The sequence below is a fragment of the Cherax quadricarinatus genome, chromosome 78, assembly GCF_038502225.1.
Source record: "Cherax quadricarinatus isolate ZL_2023a chromosome 78, ASM3850222v1, whole genome shotgun sequence".
NCBI classification, from domain to species: Eukaryota; Metazoa; Arthropoda; class Malacostraca; order Decapoda; family Parastacidae; genus Cherax; species Cherax quadricarinatus.
Window position 1 is genome coordinate 19,148,559 of NC_091369.1, and position 18,533 is coordinate 19,167,091.

Consider the following 18,533-nt stretch of genomic DNA (forward strand, 5'->3'; position numbering starts at 1 on the left):
GAGTACACACAGCTGCTCCTTGGAATTTGACTGCCTCCCCCACAGACCTCTTACCTTTTCCCTCCCTCGCGTTTCTCTCTCTCATAGCCTTCTTCCCTCCTTTCTCCCTCTCTCTCTCTTTCTCTCCCTCTCCCTCTCCCTCTCTTTCTCCCTCTCTCTACCCTTTCTCTCCCCGCTCACATTTCTCTCCCTCCCCCTTGGTCTTATCACTCACCCCCATACTCTCTCCTCTCTCTCCCTCTTTCTACCCTTTCTCTCTCCTCTCTCTCCCTCTTTCTACCCTCTCTCTCTCTCCCCCACACCCTCTCCCTCCTCTAGCCTTCTGTCTGTGGTAAAAAAAAAAAAAAAAAAAAAAAAAAAAAAAAAAAAAAAAAAAAAAAAAAAAAAAAAAAAAAAAAAATGGGTGGCCTTAGAGGACGGAAACCCAGAGATCTGGTGGACGAACCAGGGAGGAAAGACTGGGAGCTAGAGCTCCAAAAAAGGGAGGAAGAGTGGGGAAGGAAGATAGTAGAGCGTGGTAAGAAAATGGAGGAGCGGATAGCTGAAGAGTGCAGGAAGTGGGAAGTACAGGTCTTAGCAGCAGAAGCTAGGATACAGTGCTTAGAAGAGAAACTGCAAAGCCTGAAACAGATTAGAGAGACAAATGACAATTCAGGTGTGACATCAGGAAATTCAAAGTCAGGCGCAGACAAGGGGATGGTAAGCAACACCGGAGACATGCCGTACATGAAGGCCCTATCAGACCCACGTGGGGCCAGGGAAAAGACGACGAGCACACTAAGATCAAACGACAGGTCCGAAGACAATGAAGGTATGCTATATGCAGAGATTCTAACAGCCAACTGCAGTAGCAAGGGACAGCTGGTCAGGAAAGACAGTCCACTGAGAATAGAAGTTTCAGATATGACAGGGACTGAAGGCAAGAACATGTCAATGGAAGGAAATAAAATGCCTCAGAGGACGCAGATGGAGACTCAGTGGGAGGAGGAAAGGGCGAGGTCAGTTTTTGTGTACGGGCTCCAAGAAGCCAAGGGGGCCAACTTTGAAGAAATAAAACAGGAGGAGAAAAAATGATTGAAGGCATCATGAAAACAATAGGGGAGGGCAATATGACCCAGGTGACAAATTTTCAGAGAATTGGGTGGTTTGCGAGTGGAAGGATACGGCCTGTCAGAGTAACTTTCAAGGAAGAATCAGTTCGAACCAGGATTCTGCAAGAGAAAGCAAGACTGAGGGACAAAGAGGGGTACCAGAGAGTATACCTCGACCGCGACAGAACACAAGAAGAAAGGACTACACTGAAAGAGAGGGTACAGAGATGCAAGGAGGAACGAGAAGCAATGAAAATGAGCAGGACCCAGACACAGGAGGAAGGGCAAACACACCCCACAGAATCTCCCACCAAAAGACTCCACCCACGACATTCCCAACGCAACTGAGCAACCTATACTACAACCCACTCACTGTTCCCTCTGCCAAACTATAAAAGGGGGGACTACACAGGTATGAGAAACTTCCTGCAGGAGGTTCAGTGGGACAGAGAAATGGTAGGAAAATCAGTAAACGAGATGATGGAATATGTGGCAACAAAGTGCAAGGATGCAGAGGAAAGTTTTGTTCCCAAGGGAAACGGAAATAATAGGAAGACCAAAACGAGTCCTTGGTTTACCCGAAGGTGTAGGGAGGCAAAAACTAAGTGCAACAGAGAATGGAAAAGGTACAGGAGGCATAGGACCCAGGAAAACAAGGAGATTAGTAGAAGAGCCAGAAACGAGTATGCACAGATAAGGAGGGAGGCCCAGCGACAGTATGAAAACGACATAGCATCGAAAGTCAAATCTGACCCGAAACTGCTGTATAGCCACATTAGGAGGAAGACAACAGTCAAGGACCAGGTGATAAGGCTGAGGAAGGAAGGTGGAGAACTCACAAGAAACGATCAAGAGGTATGTGAGGAGCTCAACACTAGATTTAAGGAAGTATTTACAGTAGAGACAGGAAGGACTCGGGGGGACAGACCAGATGGGGACACCAGCAAGGAATACACCAACAAGTGTTGGACGACATACATACAGATGAGGAGGAGGTGAAGAAACTGCTAAGGGACATCGATACCTCAAAGGCAATGGGACCAGACAACATCTCCCCGTGGGTCCTTAGAGAGGGAGCAGATATGTTGTGCGTGCCACTTACCACAATCTTCAACACATCCCTGGAAACTGGGCAACTACCTGAGGTATGGAAGACGGCAAATGTAGTTCCCATTTTTAAAAAAGGAGACAGAAAAGAGGCACTAAACTATAGACCTGTGTCATTGACGTGTATAGTATGCAAAATTATGGAGAAGATTATCAGGAGGAGAGTGGTGGAGCACCTGGAACGGAACAGGAGTATAAATGCCAACCAGCACGGATTCACGGAAGGCAAATCCTGTGTCACAAACCTTCTGGAGTTTTATGATAAAATAACAGAAGTAAGACAAGAGAGATGACTCAAGAAATCGTAATGACACGATTGCAAATAAACCATACCCCCGGCCGGGATTGAACCCGCGGTCATAGAGTCTCAAAACTCCAGCCCGTCGCGTTAGCCACTAGACCAGCTAGCCACAATAAGATTCATCCAACTAGGTATATTTCTACACCATAGGAAAGTTAGCACAGGCACCTCTGTGACCACAAATGCAAGTTTTTACAGACGAATCTCCAGCTAGCGTGGCCGTGACGAACTCTAGCTCAGGTCCCTTCACTGCCGTCAACATGACGCTAGCTGGAGATTCGTCTGTAAAAACTTGCATTTGTGGTCACAGAGGTGCCTGTGCTAACTTTCCTATGGTGTAGAAATATACCTAGTTGGATGAATCTTATTGTGGCTAGCTGGTCTAGTGGCTAACGCGACGGGCTGGAGTTTTGAGACTCTATGACCGCGGGTTCAATCCCGGCCGGGGGTATGGTTTATTTGCAATCGTGTCATTACGATTTCTTGAGTCATGTTGACGGCAGTGAAGGGACTTGAGCTAGAGTTCGTCACGGCCACGCTAGCTGGAGATTCGTCTGTAAAAACTTGCATTTGTGGTCACAGAGGTGCCTGTGCTAACTTTCCTATGGTGTAGAAATATACCTAGTTGGATGAATCTTATTGTGGCTAGCTGGTCTAGTGGCTAACGCGACGGGCTGGAGTTTTGAGACTCTATGACCGCGGGTTCAATCCCGGCCGGGGGTATGGTTTAAGACAAGAGAGAGAGGGGTGGGTTGATTGCATCTTCTTGGACTGCAAGAAGGCCTTTGACACAGTTCCTCACAAGAGATTAGTGCAGAAGCTAGAGCATCAGGCGCATATAACAGGAAGGGCACTGCAATGGATCAGAGAATACCTGACAGGGAGGCAACAACGAGTCATGGTACGTAATGATGTATCACAGTGGGCACCTGTGACGAGCGGGGTCCCACAGGGGTCGGTCCTAGGACCAGTGCTATTTTTGGTATATGTGAACGACATGACGGAAGGGTTAGACTTAGAAGTGTCCCTGTTTGCAGATGATGTGAAGTTAATGAGGAGAATTAAATCTGATGAGGACCAGGCAGGACTTCAAAGAGACCTGGACAGACTGGACACCTGGTCCAGCAAATGGCTTCTCGAATTTAATCCAGCCAAATGCAAAGTCATGAAGATGGGGGAGGGGCACAGAAGACCACAGACAGAGTATAGGCTAGGTGGCCAAAGACTGCAAACCTCACTCAAGGAGAAAGATCTTGGGGTGAGTATAACACCGAGCATGTCTCCGGAAGCACACATCAATCAGATAACTGCTGCAGCATATGGGCGCCTGGCAAACCTGAGAACAGCATTCCGATACCTTAGTAAGGAATCATTCAAGACACTGTACACCGTGTATGTCAGGCCCATACTGGAGTATGCAGCACCTGTTTGGAACCCGCACTTGATAAAGCACGTCAGGAAACTAGAGAAAGTACAAAGGTTTGCGACAAGGTTAGTTCCAGAGCTAAGGGGAATGTCCTATGAAGAAAGATTAAGGGAAATCGGCCTGACCTCACTGGAGGACAGGAGGGTCAGGGGAGACATGATAACGACATATAAAATACTGCGTGGAATAGACAAGGTGGACAAAGACAGGATGTTCCAGGGAGGGGACACAGAAACAAGAGGCCACAATTGGAAGTTGAAGACACAAATGAGTCAGAGAGATAGTAGGAAGTATTTCTTCAGTCATAGAGTTGTAAGGCAGTGGAATAGCCTAGAAAATGACGTAGTGGAGGCAGGAACCATACACAGTTTTAAGACGAGGTTTGATAAAGCTCATGGAGCGGGGAGAGAGAGGGCCTAGTAGCAACCGGTGAAGAGGCGGGGCCAGGAGCTAGGACTCGACCCCTGCAACCACAAATAGGTGAGTACAAATAGGTGAGTACACACACACACACACACATGTGAATGACATAACTGAAGGGATTGACTCAGAAGTGTCCTTGTTTGCGGATGATGTGAAGTTAATGAGAAGAATCAAATCGGATGAGGATCAGGCAGGACTACAAAGAGATCTGGACAGGCTACAAGCCTGGTCCAGCAACTGGCTCCTTGAGTTTAGCCCTGCCAAATGCAAAGTCATGAAGATTGGGGAAGGGCAAAGAAGACCGCAGACACAATATAGTTTAGATGGCCAAAGTCTGCAAACCTCACTCAAGGAAAAAGATCTGGGGGTGAGTATAACACCGAGCATATCTCCTGAGGCGCACATCAATCAGATAACTGCTGCAGCATACGGGCGCCTGGCAAACCTACGGATAGCGTTCCGATACCTCAGTAAGGATTCGTTCAAGACTCTGTATACCATTTACGTCAGGCACATTACTGGAGTATGCAGCACCTGTTTGGAATCCACACCTAGTCAAGCACGCCAAGAAACTAGAGAAAGTGCAAAGGTTTGCAACAAGACTAGTCCCAGAGCTACGGGGATTGTCCTACGAAGGAAGGTTTAGGGAAATCGGCCTGACGAAACTGAAGGCCAGGAGGGTCAGGGGAGACATGATAACGACATATAAAATACTGCGCGGAATAGACGAGGTGGACAAAGACGGGATGTTCCAGAGATGGGACACAGACACAAGAGGTCACAATTGGAAGTTGAAGACTCAGATGAATCAAAGGGATGTTAGGAAGTATTTCTTCAGTCATAGAGTAGTCAAGCCGTGGAATAGCCTAGAAAGTGAAGTAGTGGAGGCGGGAACATACATAGTTTTAAGGCGAGGTATGATAAAGCTCAGGGAGAGAGGACCTAGTAGCAATCAGTGAAGAGGCGGGGCCAGGAGCTATGAATCGACCCCTGCAACCACAAATAGGTGAGTACAAATAGGTGAGTACACACACACACACACGCACACACACGCACACACACACACACACACACACACACACACACACACACACACACACACACACAAACACAAATACACACACACACACACACACACACACACACATACACACACACATACACACAGAACAGATAAGCAGAGGGACACCAGATAGGGAAGAGGCAGTAAGAAGCAAGGCGTCAATGGCAGGAACTAATTTGAATCAGAGGATGCTCAGGGAAGCACAGTGGGAGGATGAAAGGGAGAGGGCCATTTTTGTCTATGGGCTCCAAGAAGTAGATGGGGAAACTTACGAGGCAAGGAAACGGGAGGAAAAAAAAACGATTGAAAGCATCATGAAAGCAATAGGAGAGGACGACATGATTCAGCTGACAAATTTTCGGAGAATTGGGTGGTTTGCGAGGGGAAAAAAGCGTCCAGTCAAAGTGATTTTCAAGGCAGATTCAGCTCGAAACCGGATCCAGCAGTAGAAAGCATGCCTAAGGGACAATCAGGTGTTCCAGAGTGTGTACCTCGACCGAGACAGAACACAAGAAGAAAGGATGACACTGAAAGAGAGGGTGCAACGTCGCAAGGAGGAATGGGAGGCAAGGTAGGTGGAAAGCAGGAGAAATCAGGCCCATGTGGAAGAACAAACACAACCCCCTCCAGTACCACCCACAGAAGGAGCACAACCATGACAATCCCAAAGCAGTCAAATGACCTAACCCAAAACTCACTCACTGCTCCCTCTTCCCCATCCCCCTCAGCACAAACCCCACCCCCACAGAAACCCACAGTAACCCACACATCCCCCTCTGCATAAACCCCACCCCCACAGTAACCCTCAGTAACCCGTACATCCCCCTCAGCTCAAACCCCACCCCCACAGAAACCCACAGTAACCCACACAAAGTACCCTCTCCCCCATCCCCCTCACCACAAACCCCACCCTCACAGTAACCCACAGCAACTCACACACTGTACCCTTTATCCCCATCCCCCTCACCACAACCCCCTCCCCCATTGTAACCACCCATAGGCCCTCTTCCCCCATCCCCCTCACCACCCCCACCCCCCTGAAACCCCCCATAGGCCCTCTGCCCCCACACCAACCCCCTATAGACCCCTGCTCCCCCTAACCCACCTCTTTCCCCAGACCACAGTTATTGAAAAGTAGTTGAAGGTTTGGTACACGAACGCTGATGGAATAACGAATAAATGTAAGGAGTGGCACAAAATAATCAAGGAGTTGTCCCCAGACATCATAGCGGTTACAGAAACGAAACTCAATGGGATAATAACAGATGCAATCTTCCCACCTGGATATCAGATCCTGAGGAAGAATAGAAGGAGCAGGGGGGGGGGGAGGAGGGGTTGCACTACTAATAAAAAAACGGGTGGGGTTATCAAGAAATGGAAGGTATGGACGAGACTGGAGAAAGGGATTACATAGTAGGTACAGTCCAGTCAGGGGAGCACAAGGTAGTCATTGCAGTTATGTATAACCCACCACAGAACTGCAGGAGGCCAAAAGAGGAATATGATGAGTGCAACAGAGCAATGGTGGACACTCTAGCTGAGGTGGCAAGAAGGGCCCACTCAAGTAGAGCAAAGTTACTGGTCATGGGTGACTTCAATCACAGGGAGATTGATTGGGAAAACCTGGAGCCACATGGGGGTCCCGAAACATGGAGAGCCAAGATGATGGATGTGGTGCTGGCAAATCTCATGCACCAACATGTTAGGGATACTACCAGAGAGAGAGGGGAGGATGAACCAGCAAGACTGGACCTCGTGTTCACCCTGAGTAGCTCAGACATTTAGCACATCACATGTGAAAGGCCCCTTGGAGCTAGTGACCACGTAGTTATGAGCTTTGAATACATTGTGGAGCTAAAAGTGGAGAGGGTTACAGGAGTAGAAATGGAAAAGCTAAACTATAAAAGGGGGCCCTACACAGGAATGAGGACCTTCCTGCAGGAGGTTCAGTGGGAACAGGAGTTGGTAGGAAAATCAGTAAACGAAATGATGGACTTTGTAACAACAAAATGCAAGGAGGCAGAGGAAAGGTTTGTTCCCAAGGGTAACAGAAATAATGGGAAGGACAGAACGAGCCCTTGGTTTGCCCGAAGGTACAGGGAGGCAAAAACTAAGTGCTCTAGAGAATGGAAAAGGTACAGAAGGCAAAGGACTCAGGAGAATAAAGAGATTAGTCCATGAGCCAGAAACGAGTATGCACAGATAAGGAGGGAGGCACAGTGGCAGTATGAAAATGACATAGCATCGAAAGTCAAGTCTGACCCGAAACTACTCTACAGCCACATCAGGAGGAAGACAACAGTCAAGGACCAGATAATCAGGCTGAGGAAAGAAGGTGGGGAGCTCACAAGAAACGACCAGGAGGTATGTGAGGAGCTCAACATGAGATTTCAGGAAGTATTTACAGTGGAGGCTGAAGGGACAATAGGAAGACAAAGCAGTGGTGTACAGCAACAAGGGATATACCAACAAGTGTTGGATGAATTACACACAACTGAGGAGGAGGTGGAGAAGCTCCTAAGTGACCTTGATACCTCAAAGGCGGTGAGACTGGACAACATCTCTCCGTGGGTCCTTGGAGAGGGAGCAGGGACACTTCGTGTGTCACTCACCAAAATCTTCAACACTTCCCTTGAAACTGGGCAACTACCTGAAGTATGGAAGAAGGCAAATGTAGTCCCCATCTTTAAGAAGGGAGACAGAAATGAAGCACTAAATTATAGACAAGTGTCACTGACATGTATAGTATGCAAAGTCTTGGAAAAGATTATCAGGAGGAGAGTGGTGGAGCACCTGGAGTGGAACAAGATTATAAAAGACAGCCAACACGGATTCATGGAAAGCAAATCCTGTCATAAACCTACTAGAGTTTTATGACAAGGTAACCGAAGTAAGAAATGAAAGGGAGGGGTGGGTCGATTGCATTTTCTTGGACTGCAAGAAGGCCTTCGACACAGTTCCACAAGAGATTAGTACAGAAGCTAGAGGAACAGGCACGTATAACAGGAAGGGCACTGCAATGGATCAGAGAATACCTAACAGGGAGGCAACAGCGAGTCATGGTCCGTGATGAGGTATCACAGTGGGCGCCAGTGACAAACGGGGTCCCACAGGGGTCAGTCCTGGGACCAGTGCTATTCTTGGTATATGTGAACGACATGACGGAAGGGATAGACTCAGAAGTGTCCCTGTTTGCAGATTACGCGGACCAGACAGGTCTACAAAGAGACCTGGACAGGCTGGATGTGTGGTCCAGAAACTGGCTCCTAGAATTTAACCCCGCCAAATGCAAAGTCATGAAGATCAGAGGAGGGCAAAGAAGACTGCAGACAGAGTATAGGCTAGTTGGCCAAAGGCTGCAAACCTCACTCGAAGAGAAAGACCTAGGAGTGAGTATAATACCGAGTACATCGCCAGAAGCACACATTAACCAGATAACTGCTGCAGCATATGGGCGCTTGGCAAACCTGTGAATAGCGTTCCGGTACCTCAGTAAGGAATCGTTCAAGACTTTATACACTGTGTACGTCAGGCCCATACTGGAGTACGCAGCACGAGTTTGGAACCCACACCTGGTCAAACACGTCAAGAAATCAGAGAAAGTGCAAAGGTTTGCAACAAGGCTAGTTCCAGAGCTAAGGGGAATGCCCTATGAAGAAAAGTTAAGGGAAATCGGTCTGACAACACTGGAGGACAGGAGGGTCAGGGGAGACATGATAACGACATACAAAATACTGCGTGGAATAGACAAGGTGGACAGAGACAGGATGTTCCAGAGATGGGACACAGAAACAAGTGGTCACAATTGGAAGCTGAAGACTCAGATGAGTCAAAGGGATGTTAGGAAGTATTTCTTCAGTCATAGAGTAGTTAGGAAGTGGAATAGTCTGGCAAGCGATGTAATGGAGGCAGGAATTATACATAGTTTTAAGACGAGGTATGATAAAGCTCATGGATGAGGGGGAGAGAGGACTTAGTAGCGGTCGGTGAAGAGGCGGGGCCAGGAGCTAAGTTTCGACCCCTGCAACCACAATTAGGTGAATTAGGTGAGTACACACACACACACACACATACACACACACACACACACACACACACACACACACACACACACACACACACACACACTTGCACTCGCACACACACACACACACACACACACACACACACACACACACACACACACACACACACACACACACACAAGAAGAAAGGCAGAAACTGAGGGAGATGGTACAAAGACGAAAGGAGGAAAGACAGAAGGTGAAGATGGAGACGGACAGAACCCAGACTCAGAAGGAAGATCAAATACAGCCTCCCTCACAACCACCTATAGAAACCCCCCAACCAGGACAACCCCAATGCAACCAAACATTCTAACCCAAAACAAACATGCCATACCCAATGCCCCTACCCACCTCATTACAAACTCTACCCCCACAGCAACCACCCATAGTTCTTTATCAGGTCTCCCACTTCCTCAACCCCAAGGTACCCCCCAGACCACAGTTTTAGAAAAGAAGTTGAAGGTTTGGTATACAAATGCAGATGGAATACCAAATAATTGTGAGGAGTGGCATGAAAGAATCATGGAGACATCCCCAGACATAATAGCACTCACAGAAACAAAACTCACCAGGATGATATGAGACGCAATCTTTCCACCCAGATATTAAATCCTCAGGAAAGATAGAGGGAGTGGAGAGAGTAGCAGGAATAGGATGGAAAAAAGCAAACTACATAAGGGGGGACTACACAAGCATGAGGAACTTCCTGCAAGACATTTAGTGGGAGAGAGAACTGGCAGGAAAACCAGTAAAAGAAATGATGGACTATGTGACAACAAAATGCAAGGAAGCAGAGGAGACGTTTGTTCCCAAGGGAAACAGAAAGAATGGGAAGACCAGAACGAGTCCATGGTTCACCCAAAGATGTAGGGAGGAAAAAACTATGTGTATTAGAGAATGGAAAAAGTACAGAAGAAAAAGGACCCAGGAAAATAAAGAGATTAGCTGAAGAGCCAGGAACGAATATGCACAGATAAGAAGGGAGGCTCAGCGACAATACGAAAATGACACAGCATCGATAGTCAAGCCTGACCCGGAACTGTTGTATAGTCACATCAGGAGGGAAACAACAGTCAAGGACCAGGTAATCAAACTGAGGAAGGATGATCGGGAGTTTACAAGAAACGACCAAGAGGTATGTGAGGAGCTCAGCATGAGATTTAAAGAAGTATTTACAGTGGAAACTGGTATGACTCCAACAAGTGCTGGATGACGTACACATAACCGAGGAGGAGGTGAAGAAGCTATTATGCGAATTTGACACCTCAAAGGCAGTGGAACTAGACAAGACCTTTCTGAGGTCCTTAGAGAGGGAGCAGAGATGCTGTGTGTGCTGCTAACAAAGATCTTCAACACATCCATTGAAACTGGGCAACTCCCTGAGGTATGGAAGATAACAAATGTAGTCCCAATTTTTAAAAAAGGAGACAGACATGAGGCATTAAACTACAGACCTGTGTCACTAACGTGTATAGTATGCAAAGTCATGGAGAAGATCATCTGGAGGAGAGTGGTAGAGCAGCTTGAAAGAAACAAGTGAATAATTGACAAACCTACTGGAGTTTTATGACACGGTGACAGAAGTAAGACAAGAGAAGGGTGGATAGACTGCATTTTCTTGGAGTGCAAGAAGGTCTTCCACACAGTTCCTCAAAAGAGGTTACTGCAAAAGCTAGAGGATCAGGCACACATAACAGGAAAGGCACTGCAATGGATCAGAGAATAACTGACAGGGAGGCAACAACAAGTCATAGTACGTGACGAGGTGTCAGAGTGGGTGCCTGTGACAAGCAGGGTTCCACAGGGGTCAGTCCTAGGACTTGTGCTGTATTTGGTATATGTGAATGACATATCGGTAGGGATAGACTCAGAAGTGTCCTTGTTCGCAGATGATGTGAAGTTAATGAGGAAAATCAAATCGGCCTAGGATCAGGCAGGACTACAAAGAGGCCTGGACAAGCTACAAGCCTGGTCCAGCAACTGGCTCCTTGAATTTAACCCTGCCAAATGCAAAATCTAGGTGGACAAAGACTGCAAACCTCACTCAAGAAAAAAGATCTTCGGGTGAGTATAACACCGAGCACATCTGAGGTGCACATCATTCAGATAACTGCTGCAGCGTACGGGCGTCTGGCAAACCTAAGGATAGCATTCCGATACCTCAGTAAGGAATCGTTCAAGACTCTGTACATCATTTACCCCAGGCCCATACTGGAGAATGTAGAACCAGATTGGAATCCACACCTGGATCCCAAACTGAAAGGTGCAAAGGTTTGCAACAAGACTAGTCCCAGAGCTAAGGAGATTGTCCTACGACGAGAAGTTAAGGGAAATCGGCGTGACGAGAGTGGAAGACAGGAGGGTCAGGGGTGACATGATAACGACATATAAAATACTGCGCAGAATAGGCAAGGTGGGCAAAGACAGGATGTTCCAGAGATGGGACTCAGAAACAAGAGGTCACAACGGAAGTTGAAGACTCGGATGAGTCAAAGGGATGTTAGGAAGTATTTCTTCAGTCATAGAGTTGTGAGGCAGTGGAATAGCATAGAAAGTGACTTAGTGGAGGCGGGAACCAAACAGTTTTAAGACGAGGTTTGATATAGCTCATGGAGCAGGGAGAGAGAGGACCCAGTAGCAGTCAGTGAAGAGGCGGGGACAGGAGCTATGAATCGACCCCTGCAACCACAAATAGGTGAGTACAATTAGGTGGGTACACACTCACACAAACACACACACACGCACACACACCGATATGTCATTCACATATACCATGGTTTACCCAAAGGTGCAGGGAGGCAAAAACCAAGTGTGCTAGGGAATGGAAGAAATATAGAAGGCAAAGGACCCAGGAGAATAAGGAGAACAGTCGTAGAGCCAGAAACGAATATGCACAGATAAGAAGGGAGGCCCAAAGACAACATGAAAATGACATAGCAGCGAAAGCCAAATCTGACCCGAAACTGTTGTACAGCCACATCAGGAGGAAAACAACAGTCAAGGACCAGGTAATCAGGCTAAGGAAGGAAGGAGGAGAGACAACAAGAAATGACCGTGAAGTATGTGAGGAACTCAACAAGAGATTCAAAGAAGTGTTCACAGAGGAGACAGAAGGGGCTCCAGAAAGACGGAGAGGTGGGGCACACCACCATGTGCTGGACACAGTGCACACAACCGAGGAAGAAGTGAAGAGGCTTCTGAGTGAGCTAGATACCTCAAAGGCAATGGGGCCAGATAACATCTCCCCATGGGTATTGAGAGAGGGAGCAGAGGCGCTATGTGTACCCCTAATAACAATATTCAATACATCTATCGAAACAGGGAGATTGCCTGAGGCATGGAAGACAGCAAATGTAGTCCCAATCTTTAAAAAAGGAGACAGACATGAAGCATTAAACTACAGACCAGTGTCACTGACATGTATAGTATGCAAAATCATGGAGAAGATTATCAGGAGAAGAGTGGTGGAACACCTAGAAAGGAATGATCTCATCAACAGCAGCCAACATGGTTTCAGGGACGGGAAATCCTGTGTCACAAACCTACTGGAGTTCTATGACATGGTGACAGCAGTAAGACAAGAGAGAGAGGGGTGGGTGGATTGCATATTCTTGGACTGCAAGAAGGCGTTTGACACAGTTCCACACACGAGATTAGTGCAAAAACTGGAGGACCAAGCAGGGATAACAGGGAAGGCACTACAATGGATCAGGGAATACTTGTCAGGAAGACAGCAGCGAGTCATGGTACGTGGCGAGGTGTCAGAGTGGGCACCTGTGACCAGCGGGGTCCCACAGGGGTCAGTGCTAGGACCAGTGCTGTTTCTGGTATTTGTGAACGACATGACGGAAAGAATAGACTCTGAGGTGTCCCTGTTTGCAGATGACGTGAAGTTGATGAGAAGAATTCACTCGATCGAAGACCAGGCAGAACTACAAAGGAATCTGGACAGGCTGCAGACCTGGTCCAGCAATTGACTCCTGGAGTTCAATCCCACCAAGTGCAAAGTCATGAAGATTGGGGAAGGGCAAAGAAGACCGCAGACATAGTACAGTCTAGGGGGGCCAGAGACTACAAACCTCACTCAAGGAAAAAGATCTTGGGGTGAGTATAACACCAGGCACATCTCCTGAAGCGCACATCAATCAAATAACTGCTGCAGCATATGGGCGCCTAGCAAACCTCAGAACAGCATTCCGACATCTTAATAAGGAATCGTTCAGGACCCTGTACACCGTGTACGTTAGGCCCATATTGGAGTATGCGGCACCAGTTTGGAACCCACGCCTAGCCAAGCACGTAAAGAAACTAGAGAAAGTGCAAAGGTTTGCAACAAGACTAGTCCCAGAGCTAAGAGGTATGTCCTACGAGGAGAGGTTAAGGGAAATCAACCTGACGACACTGGAGGACAGGAGAGATAGGGGGGACATGATAACGACATACAAAATACTGAGAGGAATTGACAAGGTGGACAAAGACAGGATGTTCCAGAGATTGGACACAGTAACAAGGGGACACAGTTGGAAGTTGAAGACACAGATGAATCGCAGGGATGTTAGGAAGTATTTCTTCAGCCACAGAGTAGTCAGGAAGTGGAATAGTTTGGGAAGCGATGTAGTGGAGGCAGGATCCATACATAGCTTTAAGCAGAGGTATGATAAAGCTCACGGTTCAGGGAGAGTGACCTAGTAGCGACCAGTGAAGAGGCGGGGCCAGGAGCTCGGACTCGACCCCTGCATCCTCAACTAGATGAGTACAACTAGGTGAGTACACACACACACACACACACACACTGCTCACAGCGGAAGTAAGCTAGAACATAAATTAGAAGTATGTTGGTTACATTAACTTACCGAAGATGTGAAAATATCCAGGTCCGTCACCTGCCGCCATCTTGAATCTTGAAGCGTCCAGCAATCGTCTCTGTGAATTATAAACAAGAATATGAATCCAAACAAATTTATGGGCCAGACAAATGTAGAATAAACAGTTAGTTGGAATTTTGCTCACCTAAATTTTCGTGTTAATAATTATCATAATCTGAAAGAAGAATTTTGGTTGAAAATGTATTGACAGAATTTATGAGCCCTGATATACCTGGAATATACCTGGAGGGGGTTTCGGGTCTGATCAACCTGGCTGTTACTGTTGGCCGCACGCAAACTGACAAATGAACCACAGCCTGGCTGGTCAGGTACTGACTTTAAGTGCTAGTCCAGTGCCTTCTTGAAGACAGCCAGGGGTCTATTGGTAATCCCCCTTATGTATGCTGGAATGTAGTTGAGCAGTAGTGGGCCCCGGACACTTACTGTGTTGTCTCTCAGTGTACTCGTGGCGCCCCTGGCGGGAGCACTGGCCAACGCAATGGACGGAGCTGTTAGATCTTTAAACTAGAAATAGATAGAGGTATGGGATTCGTGGAAAATCAATGAATTCTGAGTGTAGCGACAGTGTGAGTTTTAAGGAAACCAGTTATAGGCAGAATTTAGGAAGAATTATTGGTGAACATAGGAAAGCCAATGGCATTAGGTTATAAGGAGAGTAACAGGCATAATGGAGGAACAGAAATCAGCAGGAAGAAAAAAGAGAAGGGAGGATTTCTGAAAATATATTACACTGATAGTCGTAGTGATTCGCTGCCTGACCATGGTAGAGTGCGGTTGTGCTCTGCACCCCTCTGCTGTTTTCAGGCAAGCTACCTTGTACCAACATGGCGCTGAATGTGACTCGGCGTGTGAACACCATCGGCATAGAGCTGCTTCGTGGGGCAATTTCACCCTCTTCAGCACAGGTGTTACTCCCGACCATTATTAGGGAAACGTATGGTATCCAGGACGATGAGGTGTATGGTGTTGCCCTGAATGGGGCATACAGAATCTTCGTCAAACTGAATTCCACGTCCGTGTACGAGTCTTTGGTGACGAGATTCCAAGACGTAAGCCTTGACCCTACTCCAGCTGTGAAGGTGCGTTTGATCGACGTATCTCGCCACTTTACGTGGGTTAAGATTCGTAATGTCCCATTTGAGGCAGATGAGGCTGACATCAGGAGTGTTTTCGAGGCATATGGGACCGTATATCTGGCACAACAGGGCAAGTGGATGGCTGGTGCTTGCATGGGCCGTCTGGAGGGAACCTTTTCCCTGAAGATGACTCTGAGACATCCCATACTGTTTTACGTCGTGTCGGAGGACTTCAGAACGCAAGTTATGGTATCATACGCCGGACAGAGACGCACATTCAGGTGATGTGGGGCGTATGACCATATGGCGGCAGCGTGTGTGAAGCTGAAGAGAGCGCCTGCACAAACTGGTGAAGCACCAGTTGCCAGTGTGGTAGCTGTTGTTGAGAGCCCCACGCGAAAGCAAGGGCTTGAACACTTGTGGAGTGAAGTGGTAGAGGATCCCATAGAGAAGACTGGCGTGTGTGAGGCAAGCTGTGACATAACAGGAACTGTTACTAGGCAGAAGAAAAGTGCAGAAGTGCAAGTGCATGAGGAGGTACAGGCTCTCGAGAAAGAGCTTCAGTAAGTGTTGAGGACATTGACGCAGCCTGCTGAGGATGTTGTTCCTGAGCTGGTGAGAGGCACGGCATTGCCTGTGGAGGAATGTGATGATAAAAACCATAGCAGGGATGACGGGCCAAGCAGTAAGCGTGAGATGTCGCCGTGTGCCGCGGAACGGGGCGTGGTGGAGGTTGAGGTTCATCGTGAGGAAACCTCAGAAGACAACATGGAAGTGGAGGGCATCACGAGGAAGAGAGCGGCGGCGTCAGACTCAGATGATGTCCTGACACCGGCGCAGAGGTCTGGGAGGAAGGAAGAGTACTGTCGAGGTAGTCAGGATAAAAGGCATCACAAGAAAAGGGGGGGGAGGTTGATGGTGTGAAGCCCTGTGCTGGCTCTGGGGCAGGAGGCCCTGGGATGAATGAAGAGAAGAGGAAGGGTTGGAAACTATAAAGAGGCCTTAGGTGTATGACTGTGAACGTAAATGGACTGTGTAATAGTGTGAAGAGGGAATGGTTTCGAATGTTTCTGTGTAAATATAGGGTGGATGTAGTGTTTCTGCAAGAACACAATTTCAAGGAGGGGAGAGAGCTGGAGGTGGCGGGGTTTCAGGTCATGACTCTGCTATCTGCACGTCTGAAAGGTGGTGTGGGTATATTGATCAGGGAGGCGAGCCCGTTTGTGTCGATAAGAAGTGAGGGGGGAGGGGGTAGGGTGTTGCGTGTGGATGGGTGGTGGATGGGGCAGAGGGTAACCTTTGTAAGTGTGTATGCACCATCTGAGAATAATGTGAAAGTAAAGCAGGAATTTGTATGTGATGACCTAGTTTTCTTCTTACATGGTTTACCTGCAGTGGCCATCGTTGGTGGGGACTGGAACTGTGTTATCAGGAGGGCTGATGTGGAACCAAAAGGGGCGGGGCACATGTCGGCGGCCTTACGAGACCTCTTGAGGGATATTCAGTTGAGGGATGCAGTTGGAGGGGGAGTGTGGGAGGTAGAGCACACTTTCGTGAGGAGGGGTTATGCGGCTAGGTTAGATAGGTTGTACATTTCTCAAGGGGTCTTGGTAAAGTTTTTCCGCACAATAGAGGTAGCTTATTCGGATCATAGGGCGGTCGTGGCAGAGGTGGGATGGGAGTCACTGGCGGGTATCTCTAGGGGTTATTGGAAGTTAAATACGAGTGTGTTAGGAGATGAGGAGGGGTTGGAGGGATTTACAACACTGTGGGAGGGGTTAAGTATGGAGGTACATGGGATGGAGGATGTGGTAGCATTGTGGGATGGAGTGGCTAAAGAACGAATTAGGCAATATTATGTGAGAGAAGGGAAACGAATTAATTCTTTAAAATATGGGCTGGCCAACTATTTGGAGGACACGTTAAGGGGTTGCTATGCGAGAGGGGCAGTGGCGGGTATTTATCCTATGGATGACATACTGGCACTTCAGGGGAGGCTGCACGAGCTACAAGATGAGAGGTTCCAAGCGGTGAGGGTAATGGAAGGTGTGGAAGAGGTGTTATGGGGCGATAGGCCTTCGTTGTGTGTATTGCATAGGCAAAAGCAACGGCAGCAGGCAACAGCTATTCCATGGTTGGAGGTTCATGAGTCGGTAGGTGGGTATAGGGTGGGTCAGGTTATACAAGCCACAGATGGAATGGGTGTGTTTGCGGACGAGTGGTATGGAAAGTATTGGCAAAGGGATGGGGTAGGAGCTGGGGGTTTAAAACAGGTGTGTGAGAATGTGATATGTCTGTTGGGAAAGAGTGATAGGGAAGCATTGGGAGGGGAAATAACTGAGGGAGAAACATGGAAGGCTTTAAGTGAAATGCATAAGGGTAAAGCTCCAGGAATCGATGGACTCCCGGCAGAGTTTTATCTACAGCATTGGGAGCTAATGAGGGGTTTTTTGGTTAGGTTATTAAATTTAATGAAGGAGAGGGGAGAATTGGGAGAGAAGCAGGCAACAGCTGTAGTAGTATTGGTACCGAAGGGTAAGGGGCAACATACACTTAGAGACTACCGGGCAATATCGTTGTTATGCACAGATTATAAGCTGTTTGCCAAAATTTTGGGGAATCGGTTTAAATGCGTACTGGATAGAGTAGTATCGAGAACTCAGTTTGGGTTGCCAGGGAGGTCTATGGTGGAGGGACATGGGTTCCTAAGGGATTTCGTGGAAGCAAAAGGGGGGAGGGGGGTTTGGTGGCTTTAGACTGGCAGGGTGCATATGACAGAGTGGAACGTGAAGCATTGAGAGCCATCCTCAGGGGACAGGGGTTTGGGGAAGAAATAGTGGGATGGGTAGATGCTTGGTATCGCGGTGCAATGGTGAGGGTACAGATTAATGGGAGAGTGGGTGGGAAGATTGTAATGGAAAGGGGACTTCGACAGGGGTGCCCTATGTCACAACTTTTATTTGCATGCATACAGGACCCCTTTTATAGGATGATGGAGAAGCGTATGTGCAATAGGGGGGGTGAAGGGAGTAGAGTTGGGAGGGTTTGGCCAGTCTTAATAGGGTATGTAGATGACACTACTGTTCTGGTTAG

General features: G+C 47.8%; 2 protein-coding genes across 2 annotated transcripts in view; both read right to left on the reverse strand.

The window, feature by feature from the left end:
* LOC128701484 (methyltransferase-like protein 25B) overlaps positions 1 to 18,533 on the reverse strand; it is a gene marked incomplete at its 5' end in the record, with an annotated part of 360,140 nt that overhangs the window by 188,313 nt on the left and 153,294 nt on the right.
* LOC128701481 (sialin) overlaps positions 1 to 18,533 on the reverse strand; it is a 185,207-nt gene that overhangs the window by 117,370 nt on the left and 49,304 nt on the right. The window contains exon 2 of the mRNA XM_053795175.2: positions 14,332 to 14,401. Within this exon, the coding sequence (XP_053651150.2) occupies positions 14,332 to 14,371 (40 nt within the window). The 5' untranslated portion in view covers positions 14,372 to 14,401. The remainder of the gene's footprint in view (positions 1 to 14,331; positions 14,402 to 18,533) is intronic.